At 29.2% G+C, this 25,848-nt stretch overlaps 1 protein-coding gene across 1 annotated transcript in view; it reads right to left on the reverse strand.

Moving 5' to 3' along the window:
* LOC129976125 (acetylcholine receptor subunit beta-like 1) overlaps window positions 1-25,848 on the reverse strand; it is a 238,979-nt gene that overhangs the window by 39,268 nt on the left and 173,863 nt on the right. The window contains exons 2-4 of the mRNA XM_056089525.1: window positions 14,143-14,279; window positions 5,869-5,913; window positions 2,047-2,156 (exon numbers count right to left, since the gene is read on the reverse strand). Coding sequence (XP_055945500.1) covers window positions 2,047-2,156; window positions 5,869-5,913; window positions 14,143-14,279 — 292 coding nt within the window. The remainder of the gene's footprint in view (window positions 1-2,046; window positions 2,157-5,868; window positions 5,914-14,142; window positions 14,280-25,848) is intronic.

A 25,848-nucleotide genomic window follows, 5' to 3' on the forward strand; every position in this document is an offset into this window, starting at 1 on the left:
TTTTTCTCAATCGATTGAAACAAAAATTTGTCACAAAAGTACACTTGCAGCCACAAAATACTTCATCAAATTTGCTATATTTAAATTATAGCGTTTTTGAATTATCGCATTTGCATGTTTCTAAAAGTACAGACGGACAGACAATCAACCCAAAGTTGGATTTGGCTCAAAATTTGAAAAATGTCCACACTATAGATGTCGAATCTGTGTGCTTAATTTTATCTATATTGTTCTTTTCGTTTTGTAATTATCTTGTTTATTTATTTCGAACAGCTAGATAACCAAATTCTGAGCAGGTTTTACTCAAAATTTGATAGAAATCAGCAAATTTGGTAGAAAAACCATATATCAAATTTCAGGCATTAAACTCAAAGCGCTTATGAGTTATCTTTGTCACAGTACAGACATTTTCCAAAAATGTGTTTTTCGAACTCAAGAAGGTCTTTAAACGTGGAGATTCTTTAAAATCTTGAGTTCAAATTTTTTGACGATTACTATACTTTCTCTAGACTATGTATACAATAAAGTAAAAATGCCCTCGTTGAACGTATTTGTAAGGTAGAAGTAAAAGATATCCTCAAATTACCTTTAAAAATTTAGGCTTTAATAACTTTGAAACTATAACAGATAGCAACAAATAATTTTCTACATGGGACAAGATAGCTTATAAAGTGTTTTATTTTCCAAATGAAGTATATTTGACGAGAAATGTGGACACCATATCAGAAGACTCAGTGTGTAGCCAGATTCATTGAGGCAAAATCCGATTCCCAAACGCAATGGAAATTTCGGTCACAATAAGAAAGGAACCACCATCTCAATCAACTATTCGGGCTTCGTATAAGAACCGGTAATTTCAGACCTATCGACCTTTAAAACGTACATTTTCATGTATTTGAACATATTACCACGGAAAAAAAGTGAACATTTTAATAGAATGAAATTAAAATGGGCTAAATTAAAATTAAAAATTAGGAAATTAACTAAGATTTAAATTAAATTAAGAGATATTATTACATGTATCTAGTTTCCGAATAAATCTATGGACGGATTTATTGTTTTTAAATCTGCTCGTATGTGTATAGATATGATGACTCAACAATATTACAAACACAAAACGAGAAATCTTATCCATGTTTACTTTTTGTACTAAAATTGTAGATTCCTTTTAAATTTTGGGCCTAATGAGCCAGAGACAAGAGGTCTTTATTTTTCTTCACTGTACTAGGAAAATAAGTGCTAACTAGGCTTCATTATATACAAAAATTAGAATGTTCGGGGTAGTACATTTTCAATGATTGCTTCGATAAGAAAAGTTAAATAAAATATAGAATAGAAGAAAAATGGACTTTTTATAATATCAATTGTTTTTATCTAACATTATAAAAAAAATTAAAATTCTTAATGAAAAACTTTTATAATTTTCGAATTTGCTTTTATAAATTTATTTGAGTTATATTTGGTACTTATGCTACATTTGCTTTTATACAAAATTAATTTTTATCAACGACTTCAGTTGTTTATATTAATCTAGAATCTTGTCGAAACTCTTTAAAAATTATAGTTTAACAATATAGACTTGAAAAAACCGAATCGTTCTATGTTCTTATTGGATGAAAAATAAAACGATTCATAACGAATTTCCAACTAGGTCTACTAGGCAACTGCCTAGTACCTAAATCTGCCACTGGACGTAGTAGGAATTCCCTCTTCCAGCTTCCTTTCATATTTGCTCTTGTAAAAAAGGAGGATAAAGCTTCAGGCTACAATCGATGTCCTTAAGACGTTCTCTGCGAATTTTTGTAGATCTATAGCAGTTACCGTTTCAGTTCAACAAAACACGAAGAAAACAAACCTTGTTATTTTGAAATACAAACAGACGGACTTCTTGAAATTCCTTGAACAGTTGATAAAAGTCCAACTAACGTTTTCTCCATATATTTCCAAAACAATTTAATTTTTAGAAAAATCAAAAGAAAATTTAAGATAGTAATGATTCTCGGATAAAAACAATGTATGGGATGACCATTCAAAATACTCGCTTACTTGTTGAATAGGACTATGTCTGGTTTCCAGACTTTGTCTGGGGGTAGTCGCAAGACGTTGATTCCACCATAATCCGCAGGATCCCACACCAACTGATAGTCCATCCAGGTCTGGAAAGAAAACTAAAATTAGTACACATCCGAAAAAAATCTTTTGATGCGATGACATCAATCGATAAGACATCAAAGTCACATAGCAAGCGTTACAGAGAACGTAATCAGAATGTTTCCCTTTAGGACACACTATTAATGCGCTTGACCCTTTATTCCATGCTATGGCACCTTCATTATATTTTACAAGCCTTTAGTTCTAAGCATTAATAAGCCTAAGAAGCTTGTTAAAATGATTATAATTTACTTATAAGTATTTTAACCAGCGAAAATGTCTTTTGTTTGTTTTTGGCTTTGAGACGTACAAAGATAGGCGATTATAGAACGAAAAATGTTTTAGCTTTCTACTTTTAATCCGCAAAAACATAGGAAAGAATATTTTAAGGTGTATGTACACACTTGAAACTTCAAAAATCGTTCAAAATATCGAATATTTTTTATTGCTTAATAATGTTCTCTGATCCTTTAGCTTTCAAACGATACCAAAACGTTGTCAATATTCGAAATATTTCTCGGGTTATAATTATTTTTCTTGAGGTGCTTTCATTAAAAACTCTAGTTACCGTTTTTTTTAAACTCATTTTATGAAGAATGATATTTTTCCACTATGTTGTTTCCTTCAAACAATCATTACTCAACAAGAAATGAACCAAATACAATTATTTATATATCAAAATAATCTGTATGAAATAGCGGATTCTTTGTGCCTCAATCATAGATATATTTATAGAAATAAATTTTTAATAGCTATTTAAAAGTTAAAATTACATTTAAAAAATCTCGCTTTTTGCTATTTATTGTTAATGAAAAAATTGTTTAAAAAAAACTATATATTTTTATAACTTGTTTGAGGCAGACAACATGAAGACTAATATTAGGCATCATTTCCAGCTACAATTGTGTGTCTGTACAAATTAGAATTTAAGATATCATCTTTCAAAAAATATGCTAATTAGCCCATTAAATATTATTTAATTAATTAATTATTAGTGTAATATGGTTTTTTCTCACTGAAATGAGTTTAAACATATATTAATAACCTACTGTGAAAAAAATGGATTTTTAAAGTTAAAATTTAAAAAAAAAATCTTCTAGTGTGAACTTACACCTTAAACTTTCATGAGACTATATATAGTGCTAATTTTAACGATGTTAAAAAATACACAGATATACATTTTTTTTAAAGTGTCATAAATAATTTGACTCTTTAACTAAGAAACAGCTTTCTATTCCTTTAAATAACAAGTTCATGTGAAGCTCAAAACCAGTTTAACGATGTCTATAGCCTTAAATAAAACTAAATAAATACGCACAAATTCTAAAAAACATTGATGAAATTTTAATTAGAATCTTTTTATTTTAATTATGCTGACGCTCCTTTATAAAATTTCATAATTTATATTTTGAGATTGGACCTCACAAGTTTGAATCAAGATCCGGTGTCGAAAACGACACCAGAGCGTGAATTTCCTCAACAATCTTCAAATCTCCTCATCACCTAACTTATATTTGAGTAGAATATCATATAAAGATGTTCAGGGAGAATGTTAAATTGTTAAAAAGTATTTACATTAAAGTATTAATATATTTTACACTTGTGACTCAGAATGTTAATATCATCATTTCACCAAACTTCCACATCACAGCAATATAAGGATGTATAGTCCACACAAATCCAGTGTGTGCCAAATCAGCATACATTTTAGAAACTCTTGCCACAAAGTCTAGGAAAAGTTTTCATTTAAATGATACTATTCATCACGAAAATATATTTGTTCTCTATGTATACGTATAAGAGAGAAGATTTTCCTTTTTTAATTTTAGAAACTCTTCTGTCGCAAACTTCATTTAATTCACATTCTTGAAAGAAATGATTTTCTTTTATAATTCTTTAATATTTGAAACAAGTACGTGATATTATGATCAAAATCTCATTCAAGGTACTTCAAAAACGTAATTCAAACAGGGAATTCAATGAAGTTTACTCAAGTCTTAATAAGTCAAGTGTTTTATTTTTGATTTTAAGTACAGGTTAACATTACGTTTTATTCATTAATCATATTTAATACAAGATGCAAAGCATCACATTTCTTCTTTTAAGTTTTTACTTTATTCCTTATATTCTTATTCTTTGTGAAAAAATATTTGTGTTTTATAGTTTAATGCTATGCATTTTTATCTTATATTCCTTTTATTTTCTTCTGACATAAAATGTAAAGTTTTAAAAAATATTTCTTTTTATTTGGAAAAATTTGATTTTTTTTTTTAAAATCTGCTTTCCAAATTTTTTAAGAAATATAAATATTTTACATATAAAATATCCATAAAATTTACTGTAAGACTTCTCAATTCTTATTAATTATTCCAACTTTTTTAACAACGTGAAAATACTGATTATTTATGACTGGAGACTGATCTATGATGCTTAATAGAATGACTCTTTTACTGAAGAAGTTATCTCTATATCTAGCATCAAAGAATGTGCGCGCGCGCGTGCGTGTGTGTGTGTGTGTGTGTGTGTGTGTGTGTGTGTGTGTGTGTGTGTGTGTGTGTGTGTGTGTGTGTGTGTGTGTGTGTCAAGCCGCTAGAGGCCAGACCATCTGCCTTACAGCCATCAAATTTTGCACGTATCATTGTAATTTTGAAAAGTTCCTTCTAAATTCCCTTCCTTCTTTTGTAATTTTAATTAATTAGAAATTAAGAGAAATTTTGATGTTTTCCTGCGATAACTTACACAAATAATACTTCTAAAGATAAATTTTACACCGTTTCAAAATTTGACAAAATGGGAGTTTTTACTAAATTTTAGCAAATTTTTTAAGATATTTTTTTTGCCTCATTTTTAGAAGTCGATTACATTATTGTCCTAAAATTCAAGCCATTATCATTTTTCAATCCTACATTTAATCACGCGATTTCTTCCGATGTTGAAACGTTAAGAAGAAATATTGAGCTTAATATCTGCGTAGTTTAAAAGACGAATAAAAATGTGTAGCTAAAATACCGCGAAAGTTAGATGAACCGGACATTAGAATCTTTAAGATCGCTATGATTTCATGGAGTTAATATGAATTAGAAAGGTTCATGTGCACAATGAACAGAAAATGTCAAAAACAATTAAATTAAGATCTTTTCATGTATGACAAGGTTCATGACAAAACATGGTCATCAAATATAAACGATTTAACTGAAATCAAATTTAACCCCTATCCCAGTGAAAGAGTCAAAGGTGCCTACTACGAAATACAATACTTTTTCCTAATACAAAATATTTATTCTAATTGTGGTCCAACAATTTATTTCTAAATCGTTAAAAAAAACATATATTTCCAGTTTGAAAAATATTCCAAATGAATTAAAAAATAATATTTTATGTTAATTTGTATCAATTAATATATTGCTGGAAAAATTAGAAAATCTTAATTTTTACACAGTCATCCGTTTTATTACTCATATTTAGTAAAATTATCTTGACACACTAACAAAAGGAACTACAAATCCACTTTTGAGATTAAAACTGAACATATTCGAGCAACGAACGTTCGAATAATCAATCAATAACGCCTTTAAATTGATTACATTCATCAGTCGTTCACTCGATCGATAATTTTATTCGACAGTTTTCATAAATATTACATTATGAGTTTTGAAAATGCAGGCATATATTTTTAAAAATACAGTTTTAAAACTTGTAAACGTAAAATGCACTTACCAATTGAAGCCAAACATTGGACGTCATAATTTGATTTTTTTCATTCTACAAAAGAGAAAAATGAACAATTAAACATGGTAATTGTCAGAAATCATTTTAAAGTTTATACGAAACATTTATTTAAAAAAAACTTTTAAGGGTAATATACACAATATAAAACTCAATAAATAAATTATATTTAAATAGAAATTGAATTTTAAATTATATAATGAAAGGTGTTTCACGTTTTTTTCTTAGACGGAGCAGAGTGTCATGTACCGAAGTAATATACTAATAGTACGTGAGCAAAAGATCTATTTTAAGATGCATGATTGGATTGCGATTGAAATATGTAACACTCCTTTAGTTCAATATAATAAAGAATAACTTATCGCTCCTATCTAAAATAAAAAGCGAAATAAAATCTATTACAAACAATGGACCCCCGGGAGGGCACATCGAAAAGAGGATGAGATGCTTCCGGTATGATGGTTGGATCTCGTCACCCTGAAGGGTACACAAAAAGGTGGGGGATCTCTCTCCTCCCGTCGATGACGAGACATACTTCCTTCGGGAAGGGTTGCACCGTGGCCGGTGATGGCCCTTGGGACTCAACTTTAGTTTCCGCCAGTGTTGCTGTTGCGGGATCCGGTCATTCCGTTTTCTTTATCCGTATGTCTTTGGGCGGGTCGGAGAGATATTGGAGATCGGTCGATGGTGGAATTGGATATTTTGCTGCCTTTAGCAATTCACGTAATGAAATCCCTCTTTTAATACCTGGTTAATTCAGTTTCACATGTCGATACATTTTTAATTTAATCTATTAGTTAATAATTAACTTTAGTTTATTTTTTGCATCATGGTGAAAATACATATTCTTTTATTTACTTGTTTTTGATATTTATATCATTAAAACAACAAGTAAAAAATTCTTGAAAAATTAAAAAAATAACCATAATATTAATTAGCCATTTGCTTATTTATAAATATAAGAATTTAATTATTTTGAAATTAATTATTATAAAGAAATAATGTTTAAAACAAATATGACATTAAAATTTAATAATTTACAGACTTGTCAAGGAATGTATCAGAACCAATTAACGAATAAATAATGCTGTATTTTACTATTCAAAATAGTTGCTTATATAAATGTTGTTTTAATAAATGATTTTTAGGATTTAGTGTGTAAGTACACTGTAGTCTTAATTTCTTTTATAATTCAAAAGATTTGTATTTCTCACAAATTTATTTATTTGACAAATAGATTAATAACATTTTTTAAATCTTCTCCCCCCCCTTATCAGTTCGTTGACCTAATGTCTATCTATTCTGCCTGATCCGGAATCCGAGATTGATTTCAGAAACTTTTGTTCATAGAAAATTTTACTGTGGATCAATTTTCGAGATTCAGAAAACCAAATAAGGAGCATAACTTTTGCTCTCAGTTATAGCTAGGTTATTTTTTTTATAATTTCCATGATATGCATTCATATTTAGAATTTCAAAAATGTTACGGATTAATGATAAAAATTAAAACAATGATAAGTGCACGCATAGTAAGAGTGATTTTAAGAAATGATAAGAATTAAAATATCTTAGTTGAATACCGATAAAATATGGCAGTCACATTAGGTACAATTTGCATGTCTTCTTCTGTTACACATTTTTTATTTAGCTTGAATAGTTTCAAGCTTGTAAAAAGAGAATTTTATAATCGACTGTCATTAACTTCATCAAGTATCAGGTTTCTGAGATTCTGAATAGTTGTGTGCGCTCAATGACAATACATTACTGTACTACTTCCAAAATTTAGTTATCTGTTATACCGTCTGTTATTTAATTTGAGGAAACATTTCTTTCAAGGCTCCTAAATAGTTATTAAAAATTATATAATGTGAAAACTAAATTGTAAAAGAATAAATAAAAATACTTTTTTAAGGCAATAATAAAGACGTGTTTTTAAGCATCCGTATTTACTTTGACTTGTTTCTTATTAAAGATGGAATTGTATAATTAATTTTCATTCATTTCTTGAGGCATAAGAGATTAGAAATTTGGCATTTTTGCCTTCTCGATGACAAATATCATTTTAATATTTTTAGACTAAATTATAAGTTAGCCAATTCATTTAATTAAAGTTTCATTTCATAAATGTGCTGCCATCTAGTTATTAATTTGGAAAAAAAATTGATTTTCACAAAATTTATAACAACAAATTATAAATTCAAATATTAAATATTAACTAATTAAAATAGCAAAATCTTTGTAACACACTAATAAAATTGTGTTTTTAAAAGAAATATTTTTGCTTGTTAAAACTATTGATCCCTGAGATTTCTCAGTAGAATATTTTTAACAGAAACACTTTAATTCCCTTAACTACAAACTTCAATTTAGTACCACAGTTCAAAATATGCTTATTAATTCAATTCCAAAATAAAAAAGAAAATCTTAAAAAATTCTATTTTTGGGGGTTTTAGTTTTCAGTAAAAATACATTAGCAGTAAATATATTTTTTAAATTGTTTTTATTAAATTTCTTGAAAAACCGTTTTTGCTTATTAAAATTATTTTGCATTATTCTTACTTTTATGCTCCGAAATATATACCACTGACATTTTGGAGTGTTTTTTTTTAAAAAAGAAGGATTTTGAAATATTTTAAATAGAAATACTTTAATTCTAAGAATCAGTTAACCACAAATCTCAAGTTAGTATTACATTTCAAAAAATGTACAGAAACAGAAGAAACCGCGAGTCTTGTGCATTCACTGGAAAGAACCGAAAATGACGCATTGGTCTCAGTTTATTGAACTGTGTTGAATTGATCCAACAGAAAATGTTTTCCTAAGCTTATGATCTTATGATATATGATCTGTATTTAGAACAAAAAAGTTTAAATAAACGTTTAGAATGAAAAACTCTATAAATCGTTTGTTTCTCTTGTGTACTTTAAAAATCATTTATATTTAAGGAAACCTAAACCTAGTCATGTTTTTAAAGAGTTATATATGTTTTGGGAGCTTTGTTTATATGAATTCGTTGATTTTTCAGTCGAAAAGTAGAGCGTGAAATTGAATCTTAGAAAGATTGTTTCCAGCAAAGTCATCAAATAAAGTGAAATCTGCGAGTTGCTTAATGATCCTAGCAATGAAGTGAATGACTTTAAAGTTTGTAGCATCAGTTCACTGACATTTGCTTGGACAAGTTTCCGCTTCTCAATTTTGTGAACTAATAGTGATATCACATGGATAACTTGTCTGTATCAGTGAAAAGTTTTTAAAATGAAATGCATTTTTATTCCAGAAATTTTATGTATAAATTATTTAGAAAGTCATAAAAAGAATCAGTTAGTTAAAATTAAATCATTTGCCCTGTCATTAAGTTCATTAAAAAGAAACCAAAGAGGGTGGGTTTACTTAAATTATTTCGTACAGCTACAAAAAGGAAGATTTTTGTCTTGTCGTACATCAAACCCCGGCAGGGGGCCCCTCGAAATGAGGATGAGATGCTTCCGATGTGATGGTTGGATCTCGCCACCCTGGTGGGTACATAAATAGGTGGGGGATCTGGCTTCTCCCATCGATAACGAGACGTACTTCCTTCGGGAAAGGTTGTACCGTGGCCGGTGACGGCCTTTAGGATTCAACCATAGTTCCCGCCAGTGTTGCTGTTGCGGCGGTTCGGTCATTCAGTATTCTTTATCCGTGTACCTTCGGGAGGGTGGGAGAGTCAGTGATATGACTTGTCATACATGAAGTACCGAGTATGCATTTTGATCCATATGTTGATCCACTGGGTCAAACATTTGATACAAATATACAGTTTTTATGTCAAAATACTTATTAAATATCATCTATATAAATAATTTCTTTTAGTTTTGGGTTAACACGTTTACATGAAACATTAACTGACATTCAGCCAGACGACCAAGTTGGTTCAAAGTTCAAAATATATCTAAATATTTCATTATAAAACCATAAGCAAAATTTCATTCACCTAGTTTGTTCCGTTTTTAAATCATTGTATCCCAATACTGGAAGAATGGGCAAATTTAGTCAGAAATTTGATAACAATTTATAAATGTAAAAAGCACATAGTAATTTTAATCTTAATCTTTTGTTTTCTTTTTACTTTCTCGTTTATGAAATATAAAAAAGAAAAAGTATTAAAATCATAAAACAAATTCGAACTCGAAGTGATAACGAATTTCCATGTTTCGGATCTCCTTTGAGACCGCTAGGTACATTTTTTTCCAATAATGTATGTCTATCTGCCTGTGAAACGTTAACTCAAAACCCCTTCGATCTAGATTGCTGAAATTCGGTATACCGTCTCTATTCCAAATTTATTGATTTCGGTCTACACTGAGGAAGTATATCTCTCTACCTGTCCGAATATAACTAGATAGCTACAAAATGAGGTGAACTAGATAGATGATAAAATTTAGCATATAAAATATAGATATGTAACAAATTTGAAACCAATTCCATTTAGAAGTGGACCTCTTTTGGTCTGCCCTTTCCCGTGCATGTTAGCGCAATAATTGAAAAACGCCAAGTCTCAGATGTAAGAAATTTGGTACTTGATTTTGGGTTTACACACGCAGTTTTCTACCAAACTTTAGTTTCACTCTGTCAGAAAAAAAAAAAAAAGAAAAAAACTCCGTAATATACATCTGGTTTTCTGGGGCTTTTGTATTAACAGTATCCCAGCGATTCATCGCCAAAGAAACTGCCAAGCATCACACTCTAATATGCTCTTTTTTCGTAACTGTTGTTCACCAGTATGTACGGTTAATAATATATAAATAAATTTATTACAGAGTATGCGCAAACATTTCCTGGAGACCACTCTCGCTCTTTTAAGTTATTACCACTCTTTTAACCCTTTAAAGGGCCATTTTTTTCTAGTCATATTATGTTAAAATATTTTTAAACTTGAAATTAGAATAAGAAAAGGGATTCATTTAGCTTATTAGATAAATTTAATTTGATTAATGAATTGATTTGGTTCATTAATAATTAAGTATCAAATCAAGACACATCATTTTGTGTAAAATAAAGAACTAAAGCATCTAAGTTTCTGACTTACGAAAAAAAATGTGTCAGAACTTATGCCAACCTACATAATTTCATACAAAGATTAATAAATTTGGTGGGAAGCATACTTCCCACTGCCCTAGAAAGGGTTAAGTTATTATTTTCACAACACAACAGATCAGTTACTCTCAAAAATGCAAGCTAGACGTATGAAATTTAGTATATGGTCTTGACAGAAAATTAACAAACAGTATCAAGTTTTAATAGAAATAAATCGAAGAAAAGTAGTCCAAACTACGAACTTTCCTCCTTTTTCTATTTACGAAGTTTAACATAAATTACATCGCATTATCACAATCTATGAAATAATCGATAAAACACCACTATTGCTGGTTAGTAACTAAGACAAATTTATTTGTAAATTAGAAGTACAACTATCATGTGATTAATTCAACAAATGCATAATCTACAAATAATGACAGGCTTACAGTTGGATAGAATGTCTGATGAGAATAGAAGTAGAGCTCAGACAAAACCAGATAAATTCCAATTAGTGTACAAATAGCCTCGATTATTCGAGGGTATGAATAACGGTGGATAATCGCTACATAAAAACGTGACTCAATTTATACAAACGCATAGTGTAGATTAAGGACATAACATGGAGTAATAATGTCCTTAGAGAAGCGGCGCATTCGCCTAATCTTTCCGCTAGTTCCTTAACGAACCGATAGTGCCTTCCTTAACGACTTGTTTACTGCGACAAATACGATAACGATTATTGGTTTTATTGTCAGGGGCACAGATTTACGGCTTATCAACTAATGAAGAAAAGTGCAAAGAAGGTAGTTTTGTAACTGAAAGAGAAATACGATTGCAGCGTCATGCAAGCAATCGATTATGTAAATATAAGAGATGTTACCTCATATCAGAATTGTTTTTCTTTTTATTTTCTTGTTAACTAAGTATATAAAGAGAAAATATTGCAATTGCCAAAAAAATTGAATTCGAGATATTGGCTGATTTTCCCGTTTTAGACCTTACTGATTTCGAAAAATACATTTTTCGTAATATGTCTATCTGTCAATAGGATCTCTCAAAAAGAACCTCATTTCGCATCACTTTTTACTTTTTTATATACTTAGTATAGAAAAAGTATAGTAATCATCAAAAAAAAAAAAAAAAGAAAGAAAGAAATTTGAACTAGAGATTTTGACGAATCTCCACATTTCCGATCTCCTCAAGTTCGAAAAATTCATTTTTGGAAAATGTGTGTCTGTCTGTTTGTGATACAGATAAATCAAAAATGCTTTAAACTGGATGTTTGAAATTTGGTATGTGATTTTTTTACCAAATTTGCAGATTTCTATCAAATTTTAAGTAAAATCTGTTCAAAGGAAGTCTGGCTATTCGAATATAAGTTAACGCAATAATTACAAAAACGAAGAAAGCCAGAGAGATAAACTTTGGTACACAGATCTAACAACCACAGTATAGACACCTGTCAAATTTTGAGCCATATCCAAAAAGAGGTTGATCGTCTGTCGGTTAGTACTTTCAGAAATATGTAAAACGCAGTAACTAAAAAAAAAGTAATGATTTAAATATATCAAATTCGGTATGTGGTTTTGTGACTATAAGTTTTTGTTTCAATCGTTTGAGAAGAAAATGCATGAAACACAAATTCGATTTTTTGATACTATTAACGTATGCCTAAGAATAATCGCCAAATAACTCGCCAAGGATGACTCGGTGTATTCAGTAAAAATGTTAAATCTACTCCAAAAGTTAGTATTTCGTAACTATTATATGCCAATGCCACGTAAGGCATTCTCTGGCATGACAAGTTTATTAAAGAGTATGCAAGAAAGTTTGGGTAGACCACTTCAACTGGTTTCATCTAGCAATCAAACTCACCTCCCTGAAGAGGTGAAGTTTAGGATAATCCTACTGAACTCAACTGAAGCAGTAGAATTTTAGTCTTGTTTTTTTCTGATTTTATCTTCAAAGTCACTACAGCCTATACCCATATTGATAAGATATTATTTTAACCGATTCTTCTAAATAAGTGCAGCAGAATATCGAAAGTATTAAAGATATAACAAAAAGGACCTTTCAAGGAGGAATGATCGTAAATTTTTGAGTAATTAAAATAATTCAAGAAAAATTTAATTAATATCACGTCTGTGGCGAGATAAATGAAGGGTAAATGGTTTAATAGTTACGATATCATTACTATGGTGTCGGCAGCAGACCCAAATACATATTGTTCCACTTTCGTCTTCTAAAAAAAATGGATAAGATATGTTACAAATAAATTTTGTATTTGCTTTTAAATATTGTGACGGCTATATGATGCTACAGGAGATTTATGGAACGTCTGTCCTTCCTAAAAGCACAGTTAGAAGATGTTTAAAGAACAATGATAGCCGATTTCAAAGGGAAACTGACCCAACTGCCTCTCTAACAGAAGTAAGTATCAACACAGCAGTCGTGGTAGTTAAGGAATATTTTCGAATTACTTCAACAGGTTTATTAGAGCATTTCATTGGTTACTAATTACACATTAGTCACAGAGAAACTGCAAGTAGCATGAATTTTTGCTTTCTAATTTCCGAGATAACATCACTCGCATTTCGTCTTTATAACCCTGATTTAGCAGTAAGCGATTTTTTTTTCATGAATTTAAAAAAACACCTCCTCAATAAGTTTTTTTTTCAATTATTAAGTGCAGTGGGAAAAGCTGAGGAGGGGATTGTAAAGGGCGTATTTAAAAAATGACTTTCAACATGTGTTTAAAGAACGAAGAAAAAAGATGGTTCAAATACATATCACGCAATTTGAGAAAAAACATCAATATTTGAAGGTTAAGTAGCAATAATTATTTTTTATTAATTTACGCTCATTCTTAATGAACAATCTACATAAAATTTCTATGAAAAAAAAATACTTAGCTTAAAAAAATTTTTGAAGTACGAAATTTGCTGGACTGCTACTATTTCTTATACAAATTTCTATTTTCGAAATTTTTTACTTTCAAATTATTAGCTATGAACCTATTTGAATCATCAGAAATGCCGGGTCTATCAGTTAATTTAAAAATAAAATCTAAACAAAAAACAATTCAATATTCAAAATTCTTACAATGAAAGTAAATACATTTACTACATTCTTATATTTCATAAAAACAGACAACTTATTCTGTATATTTAGTCGCTTTAATAAAGAAGAGGGAGAGAAAGGAGTACTCACAACGTTGATGAGCTGGATGAAGGAGAGTCCGAACTCTACGATCACCGTCTGATTCATCGCCTCCACGGGACGGATGAGCTTGTTGTAGTCCCGAAACAGGTCGCGAACCAACCTCTCTTCGTCTTCTGAGCACCACACTGGAAACGAAAGAAGTAATAGATCATAATCACGATAGGCAGAATGAAACAAAATGCAAAAGTATTTAAAAAATGCAACAATTTTACTGATTGTTTTTAATTTCATTTGTTTTTAAAGATAGGTGACTACGTTGCGAAATCAATTTTTTGAGAAATTGTAATTTATTTTTTAATTTAATGTTCTTAATGTGTAAACAGGTTTCTTTATAAAGTTTTCGGTATTTTGGTTCTAGGTTTATTTCTTGGAACGTTGCACTGATTACTTTATTCGCATTTATATACATTTCAATGCTATTTCACATTTTAGATGTTATTTTCTCAAATTTTTAACTTTGATAGTTTTCTTAAGAAAAAACTCATAAATTAAAATCTAAAAGCATATTTTTTTTAATTCTAATTTGGTATAATAATTTCTCAATATCTGCAGTTCCTAAATTAGGGAATAAATAATCTTTTCATTTCGAAATATTTTATAATTGTTTTATTGCTTCACAATGTGTAAAAAAAAATTGAAAATTTCGCCTTATTTATCCGTTGAACCCCAGTATTTAAAGAATGGATAGAAATACAGCTTGTTTTTTTATTTCAGGAACTAGATAATATATTTCTTAAGCTCAGGAACTAGATAATATATTTCTTAAGCTATCAACAAACTTTTAAGTAAATCATATGATTAACCTGTAAACCAGAAGATTTTTACTTTATACCTCTTGTGGGAACTGTTAACAGATCTCTTCTCCTGTATGGCGCCATATTGACCATGTTGCGCCACGTCATTAATCACGTGATGTTTTCCCGCCATTATTGGGAGACGAGTGTTGGGTAGTGAGTCTGTAAGACGTACAGCTAACGCTCACGTATCTTTATGTGTTCTATGTTAGTAATGTTTTGTCCTTTGTCCCTTAATCTTAATAAAAATATTTCTCATATCAATGCTGGTCGTTGCCTTTCCCCACACTCTTTTTTAGACAAAATGAGCCCTTTTTCTCAATTTTCTGGAAAAAAAAATGTCACTTAATTGGTATAATTTGATTTCTTAGATGTATTCTTCCAATTCTTTTTATACAAATATTCAAAAATAGAATTATTTTTCAACGTTTTTCGAAAAATTCTTCCTTAGTTATATGTCTGAAACTTTAAAAAACCACTTTCAGCAGCCAATTGCTCTCCAACCAAATGAATAATACTGCCTCTTTTCTTTTCATAGTAATTAACATTATCATTAGGAATAGATATCAATAATAGATAAAATAGAATGCAATTTCGTTTGCTATTTAAATAGTAGCAAAAGAAATAGGTAAAATAGAACGCAATATTTGTTATTAAAAAAAGTTTAAACTAAACAATAAATTTAAAACATTTATTGTAATATTTATTTTTAGTGTTCATACAGTTTCTCGATTTTTTAATAATTTCATACTAGATTTTAGATTTATAGGAAGGATCTCTTAACTTCGGAGTTTTTCTTTCTAATTCTTTTCTTCTTCATATGATCATTCTGCCGCAATTAAATTATTTTACAATTGGAGTCATTTCACATGTCTGAAACTTTTCGTTTTTCTTTTGATTCGTGAAGAATTGGACAATCGCAACTTGATCTTTGCTTGAAATCTCTCTTTTTTTATGATAGGCTAATATTCAAAGGAAATAAAACAATTAAATTCTATCAATAGACGAAATTAGAAAAATAGCTATAATTCATAATAATTAGTTGAGCTAAAAATAGAAATATATGTCGAAACAAATTCCAGATGTCATGGAATATTGATTTTTATTAATAGCTTCGAACTGTTGCGCTGCAACATAACTTGCAGTTGCTATTACCAATAATTCCCATTTAAACATTCACTTGCAACTATTATGGGACAGAGAGCATTTAAATTTAATCATGACTTCCAACTATAATGAACTATATTTTAACACAACATAGAAACTTTTAATTTATACTTGCACAATAAATTTAGAGCATTTTAATTGGTTTGGTGTATTTGTGTGCTGAAATTAATAGGCAAAAACACTTGAACTATTGAGATCAGAGGATCGGACAAAGTTTTATTATTTTTATTTCTTTTGAAATTAGAGTTAAAGAGCAGGCAGCCATCTAGGAATCATGAGTTTTAATGTCAAATTAAAATATCTGAACTTATTATATTAATTGTGACTAAAAGAATATAACGGCTTTTCTCCGTAGAGAATTTACTGTGAAATGCTGTTGTCGAAATTTCTTACGAATAAGAAAGCTAGTGAAGGTCCGAATACCATTAAAGACATATCTAGCAGGCATGAACTTCAGGTGAAAAACAAATTCGAAATCGATTACTGTGGTTGAGCCTAATGGATTATGTCAAGGTATTTCCCTCATAAAGACTGCACAGTGAAGCTGTATGTTTGAGACTTTTTCAATACTGGGTTTGGTTTGGTTTGGTTTGGTTTGGTGGTGTTTATTGGCGCAAAAGCCATATATGGCCATACTGCACCATAAATATGGTTAAAATATAGAACATAGATGGAATCTAAAAGCCACTAGTCTTGAGAATGTAAAAAATAGAATCAGAAAAAAGTAGTAATGCGAAAAACTAAACTAAATGGAAAAACCCAGTAGCCTTTAAAAATCTAAAAAGATTTGGATGGGGTTGCTCCCCCACGAGGCCCTGCATATTTAAAATCGAGGAATCAACGAAATATATGCAATGATAATTAAAAACTGGACATTCAATTAAAATATGTGAAACACTGAAATTAACATGGCACATTGAACAGGTAGAACAATGTTCTCCAAATAAAAGGTGTTTATGCGTAAAACGTGTATGACCAATGCGGAGTCTTACCAACTCCGCATACTGGGGAGGCGGAGTTGGTACTCCGCATACTGGGGAGTTAAGTTGGTTGGAGTACTTACCAATTCCGCAACTTTCAATGCTAGGAGGTGGAGGTCTATTTATGACAAATGTAGGGATCTTGAGCTTTCATGTGATATAAAAGTTGTCGTAATCGGACTAATGATTGCGGCTGTGCGACTTGCTCTTTGGTTTAAACAATGTTTAAAATATATAGAAATTCTAAATTTAATTATAAAAGGGAGTACATTGCAAATAGATTAAAATAGAATCTTCCCTTGGTGAACTATGGTTGAGCGAACTTAATTCTTATTCAATTAAGTTCAATTGTTTGAGTTCAGAAACTTGTTTAGAAACCATGAACTTAAATTCTCATTTTCTTATACAATGGATGATATTAATTAATTTTATTTCTATATATTCTATTTATTTATTTAATTCACGTGTTTTTTCTATCACATGACAAATGTAATATCATGTGCTGCAAGCATATCCAAGGTGTACAAGGGATTAAATGGGTGCCAATAACTTAAATGCGTAATTGTACTATTCTCCATTGTTAAATCGAAAATCGTTTTATTTAATAGGGAGATCAATTAATCATTCAATATGATATCATTTACTATATTCATTCCCATTTAATTGACCAGCTCACTTATAATTAAAAGACAAATCGTCAGTAACTGGTGTGAATCCTTTGGCTTAGTAATCGTTTATAGCCTTATCATTATCCATAACTTTATTTTAAAAATCCTTCTTTAACCCAAAACATTTTATTGCTCCATATGACTCAAATTTTGTTTCAACGGTCTTTTTGAATTGGAGCAAAACTTATAATAACAATAAAAAAATATCTTCAAAAAAAACTTAGATACAACTTGCATGGAATCCTTTTCTGAAATTCGATCATGTTTTCCTCATTCATTTCAATTCGCACATAGAAATCCAAAGGTGGAAGAAAAAAAAAGAACCGAATGCATATCTAAAAGGAAGCTACCAGCACAAGTCACGTCCATCGGACCGTAGAAACACGTTTTCGTCTGCCGTGCTATTGATGTGATTTGGTCGAAAATTCCGCTTCGTTATAAGAAAACCGGAAAACTGCGGAAAAACTCGTTTAAAAGGCTTCAGGCGAAAAGGATTTTTCCTAGCGGAATAAGCCAATTTTCGAGATTTTTTTATTTTCTTTTAGAACTTGTTGGGATAGATATACTTTTTTTTCTCTCCTCCATAAATGAATGGAGGGAAATATTTTCTCTCTTACGATGGCAACAGGAGAGCGTCCAATTTTGATCGTTTGACACATTTGGGGTAGGTGTAGTGTGAAAAAGAATGTTGTGCTAAGCTTTTTAAAAGGTTTCGAATTTGACGTTTTTAAAGTTTCACCGGCATTCTTGGAATAATTTAAGCAGGAATTCCTTGCTATCACGGAAGTCAATTTTCTCGAAATTTCTCTAGGCGCCAAAGACCAAGTGTTCTATGAAAGGAAGAGTATGTATCAGGCAAGTTCACATTTAAAAGAAATACAGTATGCTTTCTTTTTCCTTGCTAGTTAAAGTTTCTTGCTTAACTAGAAAGTTTTATCCTTTTTTATTTGACAGGATATAATAATATTTTATAAGACGAAATCTAATTTTTATTTATAAATTCTAATTATATATTTGGGATCGTCATTACCTTTTAACACAGCTATTAGAATTAACTTTAAAATTTTAAGATTAATGTACATAATAATTCTTTTTCATACAATTTAAATTCTTTTTCATACAATTTAATTTCAAAGACAGACGCACTTCTAGTTTAAATTATGAGTTAAAGATTCGTTAACTTCCAAAAATCTCTTTTTAAAAAACTGAACCTTATCTGGCGAAAGTATATTGCAACATTTTATTACAACTTATTGAATAATACTACTACTTTTTTAGCAGAGTAAAACGAAAGGCAGAGTGTCCGAGAAATCTTGAGCAGATTTTAAAGATAAGCAATATAAAAGTTTTAAGGTATGGAAAAAAAATTTTTAGTTGCTTACACTAAAAATGCTAAAGTTAATAAATCTAAATGTGAGATATTTTGATTTCGATAATACATCCAAACAAGCACCCAACTGTATCACATGATGCATTTTGCAAGAGCTGACTACGGAATGAATTTTTTGAAAAACGTTAGTAAATTGTTATATTTTTGAATATTTGCATAAAAAAAAAAGATTTTAAAAAATTTATGAAACAAAAATATACCAGTTAAGAGCCAAAAGTTTTTCTTAAAAAGGGGGAAAAAGTAATTTTTTAGGCTAAAAAGAGGAATAAAGCGAAAAACTTCTAGTTTAGAGTTTTATTAAATAATTCGCTAAAAATTTTGCCGATAGCTTAAAAAATATATTACCTAACTTCTGAAATAAAAAAATAAGCTGTATTTGTATCCATTCATTAAATATTGGCATTCGATTGATAAATAACAAGAAATTTTCAATTTTTTTCACATAATAAAGCACTAAAACAACTATAAAATATTTCTAAATGAATATACTACTTATTCTCTAGTTCAGAAACTGCATAACATAGTGAATAGGGATTGCAATGCCGGTATAACGGGATACCGAATACCGGTATTTTGAATCATTTGTACAATTTTGTAATACCGGTATTCACAAGTTTAAATACCGGTTTTTCGGTATTTACTATAAATTGTCTCCACTGTATGTTCAGGGATCGCCAATATAGCAAAATAGTATACGTTTTTGTTTTTATGTCTCCCTAACTGTCGAAATTCATTAGCTAATTAATGGCTTAATTAATTGCTTAAATCTAAATGAGCGAAACATGGATTATCCCTGAAAGAAGATATTGTATCCATAACGACTGATGGAGCAACAGTTATGAAAAAAGTTGGAAAGTTGATTGGTGCAAATCATCAATTCTGCTATGCTCATGGAATTCAATTAAGAGTAATAGATGTGTTATACCAAAAAAAATAAAGAACAGAAGAATCCAAATACTGTGGATATAGAAATTTCGTATTCTAACTTTGAGAGTGAGAGTGATATGGACAATGAAGATACTGACAATGTAATTGTTGAAGAAGATATTGCTAATGAGGATGAAATATTAACCCATCAAGAATTGCTGCCTATAATTTATAAAGATCGAAAAATTTTTAAGATAATTAAACGTTTCCCTACAAAAAATGCCATATTACAAAAATATATACTAACTGAAAATAAAACAGAATATATGTTAATAATAGATTCTAAGATACGTTGGAATAGTTTACTCTTAATGATGGAACGATTTTTGAAATTTAGAAATCCAATCCAAAAAGCAATAATCGACTTAAACTTGTAAACTAATTTTTCAGAGAGTAAATTCGACTTAATATCCAGAACTATATCAGCTCTACTTCCAATAAAACTGACTATAAAGGCATTATGTCGGAGAGATTTTAATTTATTAACAGCTAATGCAACAATAAATTTCATGTCGCGGTCATGAAAGAACAACACACATCACTATCTGAAGAATTATATATTACATTGAAAAATCGCACAGAAGAAAGGCATACCGAAATAGAAAATGTCTAATGGTATTTACACAATTATAATGATTTTAAAAATGAAAATGAAAAAGAAAATAATCAATTCAAATCTGATTAAGTTTATAGTAAATTTCCTTAAAATTTTTTACCCACAAACCTATCCACATTCAGAAGAATTAGGTTCAGGTATCGAAGATTATGATCACACTACTGTCAATAGTGAAAAGGAATTGTCTCTTGAACAAAAATTAGAATTAGCGATAAATAAAAAAAAAATTCAACGAACCAAAATAAAATACAGAAATCAGCTATATCCAAAACCATCCGACGAGAAATTGATTTATTTGAAGATGAGGGATTTAGAGGTAAATACTTGGAAAAAGTATATTGCGCATTGCTAACAGTACCACCAACTAGCGTAGATGCCGAAAGAGCGTTTTCGACAGCTGGTAATTTTTACACAAAATTACTTTTCAGGCTTAATGACAGTTATAATTGATCACATGTCGAAAATCTGTAATAGTAGCACAGACTGAATGGTGATATTTACACTTTTTTTGTGATTTAAATAAACAAGTTGTTCCTTTCCTTTTTTTTTTTTTTTGGATTCTTTATATAGTGTTATAATTTATACGTTACATATTATTTTTTGTGATATTTACACTCTCTCATAAAACTGGCAAAAAAAAAATAAACACCTGTGTTTTCTTTCTTTTTCTAAAATTTCTAATACCGGTATTAAAACCGGTATCCCGGTATTAAGATCTAAAAAATACCGAATACCGGTATTGAAATTTTGGTCCGGTATTGCAATCCCTAATAGTGAGAAATTATTATACCGAATCTGAACCAAAAATATCCATTATATTTTAATTTATGAAGTTCTTCATAAGAAAATTCTATTATATTCTATATTTGAAAAATTAGCATTTATAGATGCAAGATAGCATTGAAATGTATATAAATGAAAATATAAAATTCGGTGTAACTTCCCTAAAAATAGACTTGGATTCTAAACAAAATTCTAAAGATTTTATAAAGAAACCTGTTCAAACATTAAGAAAATTAAATTAAAAAATTCATAATTTCGCAAAAAAAAAAATCGACTTTTTAACAAGTCACCTATTTTAAGGAATTATAGATTGAATAGTAGCCATGTCAAGCTACATCAAACCCTGCAAATTAATGAAAAGCATCATATATTTAAAACAACTAAAAAAAATTCTGAAGAGAAAAAATCCTGAGGTACTTAATTTTGAAAATCATATGATATGACTACAAAACAAAATTTTCTCATTAAACATTATAAAGCTATATAAACCGCCATCCATCGAATTCTGGGAATTAACATTTTCATAAAATGAAACATATAAACCTAGTAGCATCGAAGAAACGCCAATACTTTTATTTATTTCTTCACATAATTTTGTAATGTGTATATGAGTTCCCTGTCACCCTGAATAATTTTCTATAATTTTTTTTTTCTTGATTAAAAGAGTTCTATTCAGAGTGTGAATATTCACGAAGTCTATGTTTGCATGAAACCGGCCAATACTATTTTCAAACACTATATTACGAGGTTTATTATATTCTATATTTTTTCTTTAGAGAAAACTGATCCTTATTGTAAATAATTTAGTAAAAGATTTGAAAATTGCTGTTCAATTTTCCTTTCATTCTTATTTTCGTGAAATCAATGTCTCTTGGCTCAAACACAAAAAATTCAGAAGGTTGCAGTATCTGAAAACGGACGTATCGGATTCACACAACATTTTCATTTCCATTTCCTCTAAATTTTTATATCAAGATAATTTTATATAAATATATATTTTTAATATTTTTTAAATAGTGCGATCTTAAGCAGTCCACTTTGTGAGGCCAGTCTTTAAACAAATAAGTCAAATTCGTCTAATATTTTAGCACAAGTTTAACAATATGAGTATATTAATAATTTATTTTTAATTATTTGCTTTAATTTTATTAGCATGGTTAACATATTTGTTTATTTATTATAACTTATGAATACGCTGCAACTACCTTTATATACGTTTTCATTTACACACTCTATAAGATCAAAATGTCCAACAACAGTGTGGTGATATCTAAACGATGGTGGCCGGCATTCGGAATGTGGGATAACATCGTGGGAATATCGTACAATATATTTCGCTAACAGGCCAGACACTCTAAACTTATATATTTTGTAATAATTAAATGAAAGTAAAAATTATATAAAATCGAGACCAATTATACTTGACGAAATGTAAATATCCCAATATTTAAAAAATTCATAGAATTATTATTATTAACATATTTATTTATTTTGCAACAAGATTGACAAAATTTTTAATTACTCGATTTGCGGTCTAGTCAGAAACAGCCTATTTAGAAATCCATCCATGTCTAGTACAAATTCTAGTTATGAAATTTCATTTATTTATTCATTATATTTTGAGAAACATTTCCCTGTTTAGACACAGATGAAAAGGTAAGCAATTTACCCTTTGCGAATTTAGTCCAAAATTGAACATTGCTATATTGCTTTGGTGTAAAAATCACATGCTAAAATTCAAAAATCTAGTTTATTCCCTTTTTAATTATCGCATTCATATAAATACGCATATGAAAATAGATAGTCAACGTTGTAAGATTTAATCCAACAATTGATATACATTTAGAATTTTAGTAATAAAATCATTAACCAAATTTCATCTATCTAGCTCATTATGGTTTTGGTATCTAATATCAATCTATACAAAGACTGACAAAACCTTAGGACTTTTTTTGATGATGGATATGTTTTCTATGGTAAAACTTCATATTGAGACATTAGGGGAAAAAATTGCTGAATATTTCATCTTTGCTTCAAAACTATTTATTACTAGCCGCATTTGGCGAGCAGCCGGTTCGCCAATCTTAATGTTCGTTTAAATTTTAATAATTAAATATTTTACGCAAATATTTTACGCTACTTTAATAGATTCTTCATCAAAATATTTAAAAACTTCTAATTTTGATAGTCATATAATTCACTCATAATATTATAAAGGCCTTCAGTCATAACGTAATATTATCTCTCTAATTTTCTGTTAGTTCCCGTAGAATTAATGCTTTAAATTAAAGTGGAAAGAATTAATCTGCAATTAATATCATAATATTTTTTACTGAAACAAAGCATTTTTTTATAATATGATTACTGATAACAGAGTCACTGAGCGTTTAAAGTTTATGGGCACTAAAGAATATCTTTCTTAATTTATGTAATATCTCAAGAATTTGTCAACAAAATTTTCTGAAATTCATCATGAACAGATCGATTCATTAACAATGTTTAATTTTAAATGCATCAAACACTAACAAAATAAAATGAATCGTTTAAAATAATCGGTCAAAAACAGGTTTAAAAAAAAACTACTTCAAAAACGATGTACTTAAAACTATAAGCATATACAAAAAAGTATATAACTAACATAAATACAATTTAATTACAAAAACATGCAATTAACCTAAAAATAATTTAAATCATTGAAAACAGGTTAAAAAAAAAAACTACTTAAAAAACGATGTACTTAAAACTATAAGCATATACAAAAAATATATAACTAACATAAATACAATTTACTTACAAACCATGCAACTAACCTAAAAATAATTTAAATCATCCGTTGGTTGTCATGTCAACAGTCAGAACATAATGCGCATGCGTGAATTTTCTTCGCCAGTTACGTTAACGCAAATGCGCGAATTTTTCTACTCCAGTTGGTGTATCGCTATACAGATTATACATTTTTAATTTCCTTTATTCTGTGTTATTTTAATTCAAAAGTACTTCAGAATGAATCTGAAACATGGATTAATTAACAATGTTTAATTTTAAATGCATAAAACATTAAGAAAATAAACAGAATCGTTTGAAATAATCCGCCGAAAAATCTTAACCCTAGCCTCATTACTGTTGAGAGAAAAAAAAACTGAAGCCTTACTCATTTGGCGCTGGGGAAAATGGAAGATTTTTTTGGCGGAAAAGTTAGTTTTTAATTAATAATTAAAATTCTAATTAAAATTTCAAAAAAGGGGACCCCAGGTGCACATTCCCGACCTCTAAGGTATACATGTACCAAATTTGATAGCTGTATGTCAAATGACCTGGCCTGTAGAGCGCCAACACACACACACACATTGAGCTTTATTATAAGTATAGATTATATGTTAAAAATTGACATTAAACTAACCGGAAGCAAGTTTAATGAAAGTACACTTCCAAAAACAAAATTCAAATCCCTTATCTGTTGATAAGAACAATGTATATTTTTTGCAACATCTTTTCATTCTTAAAATAGTGTTATATTTTCATCACATAAATAGAATAAACGCTATTAAGAAAGTTGAAACGACTTTTGAATAACTAGGTATAATGCGAAAAGATCTTTTTAAATGGTTGAATGTGTTAAAAATATTCTCTAAAAAACACATTTCGAATTCAAAATTACCTAAAGAGAAGAAATTCATTTGCATATTAACCATATTTCTAAAAATATTTTATATTCTTATTTAGTTAAAATTTCCCTAAAAGCGATCGCTATTAAAAATAATATTAATTTTCTCAGCAGAAGTTTTAAAAAATCCTATTATTCCCAACAAATAATTAAAATTTTATGCTGCAGGAATCACTTATTAAATAATAATGGGAAGAAAGATCAACATGTCCGAAAATTGCTTGATAATGAGTTCGCTGCTTATTGAATTTAATTGTAATGAGAATAAAAACAACAGACAATTACTTTTTTTGTGAATAAAACATACGTAAGCAAACACAAAAGTTATAAACTGAGATTTGCTCTCACGCCGTTCGTTTTAATTGTTCTTCCATTATTATTTAAACCGCCAAACGCTTTTTCCAACATCTGACGTCATTTGCTGACGTCATAACTCTGAGAATCGTTTTCTTTATAACCATGCAGCCAGATTCTTAATACATCGAATAAGTTTCTTAATTAATTAGATGTATATAATATAGTAAATTCTTACGTCACTGAATATGTTTAATTTCTTCAAAAATTTTTAAATTCTTCAAAATAATATAATTTTCTTTACATGTTTCTAAGAATACTTTATTTGACATTTCAAAACGTTTATTTTTTCTCGCTTTAAATTTTTCGTTTTAACTGAGCTTTTATCTGTCAAATTATGGTACAGTTTCA

This window comes from Argiope bruennichi, chromosome 7 (genome assembly GCF_947563725.1).
Source record: "Argiope bruennichi chromosome 7, qqArgBrue1.1, whole genome shotgun sequence".
NCBI lineage: Eukaryota > Metazoa > Arthropoda > Arachnida > Araneae > Araneidae > Argiope > Argiope bruennichi.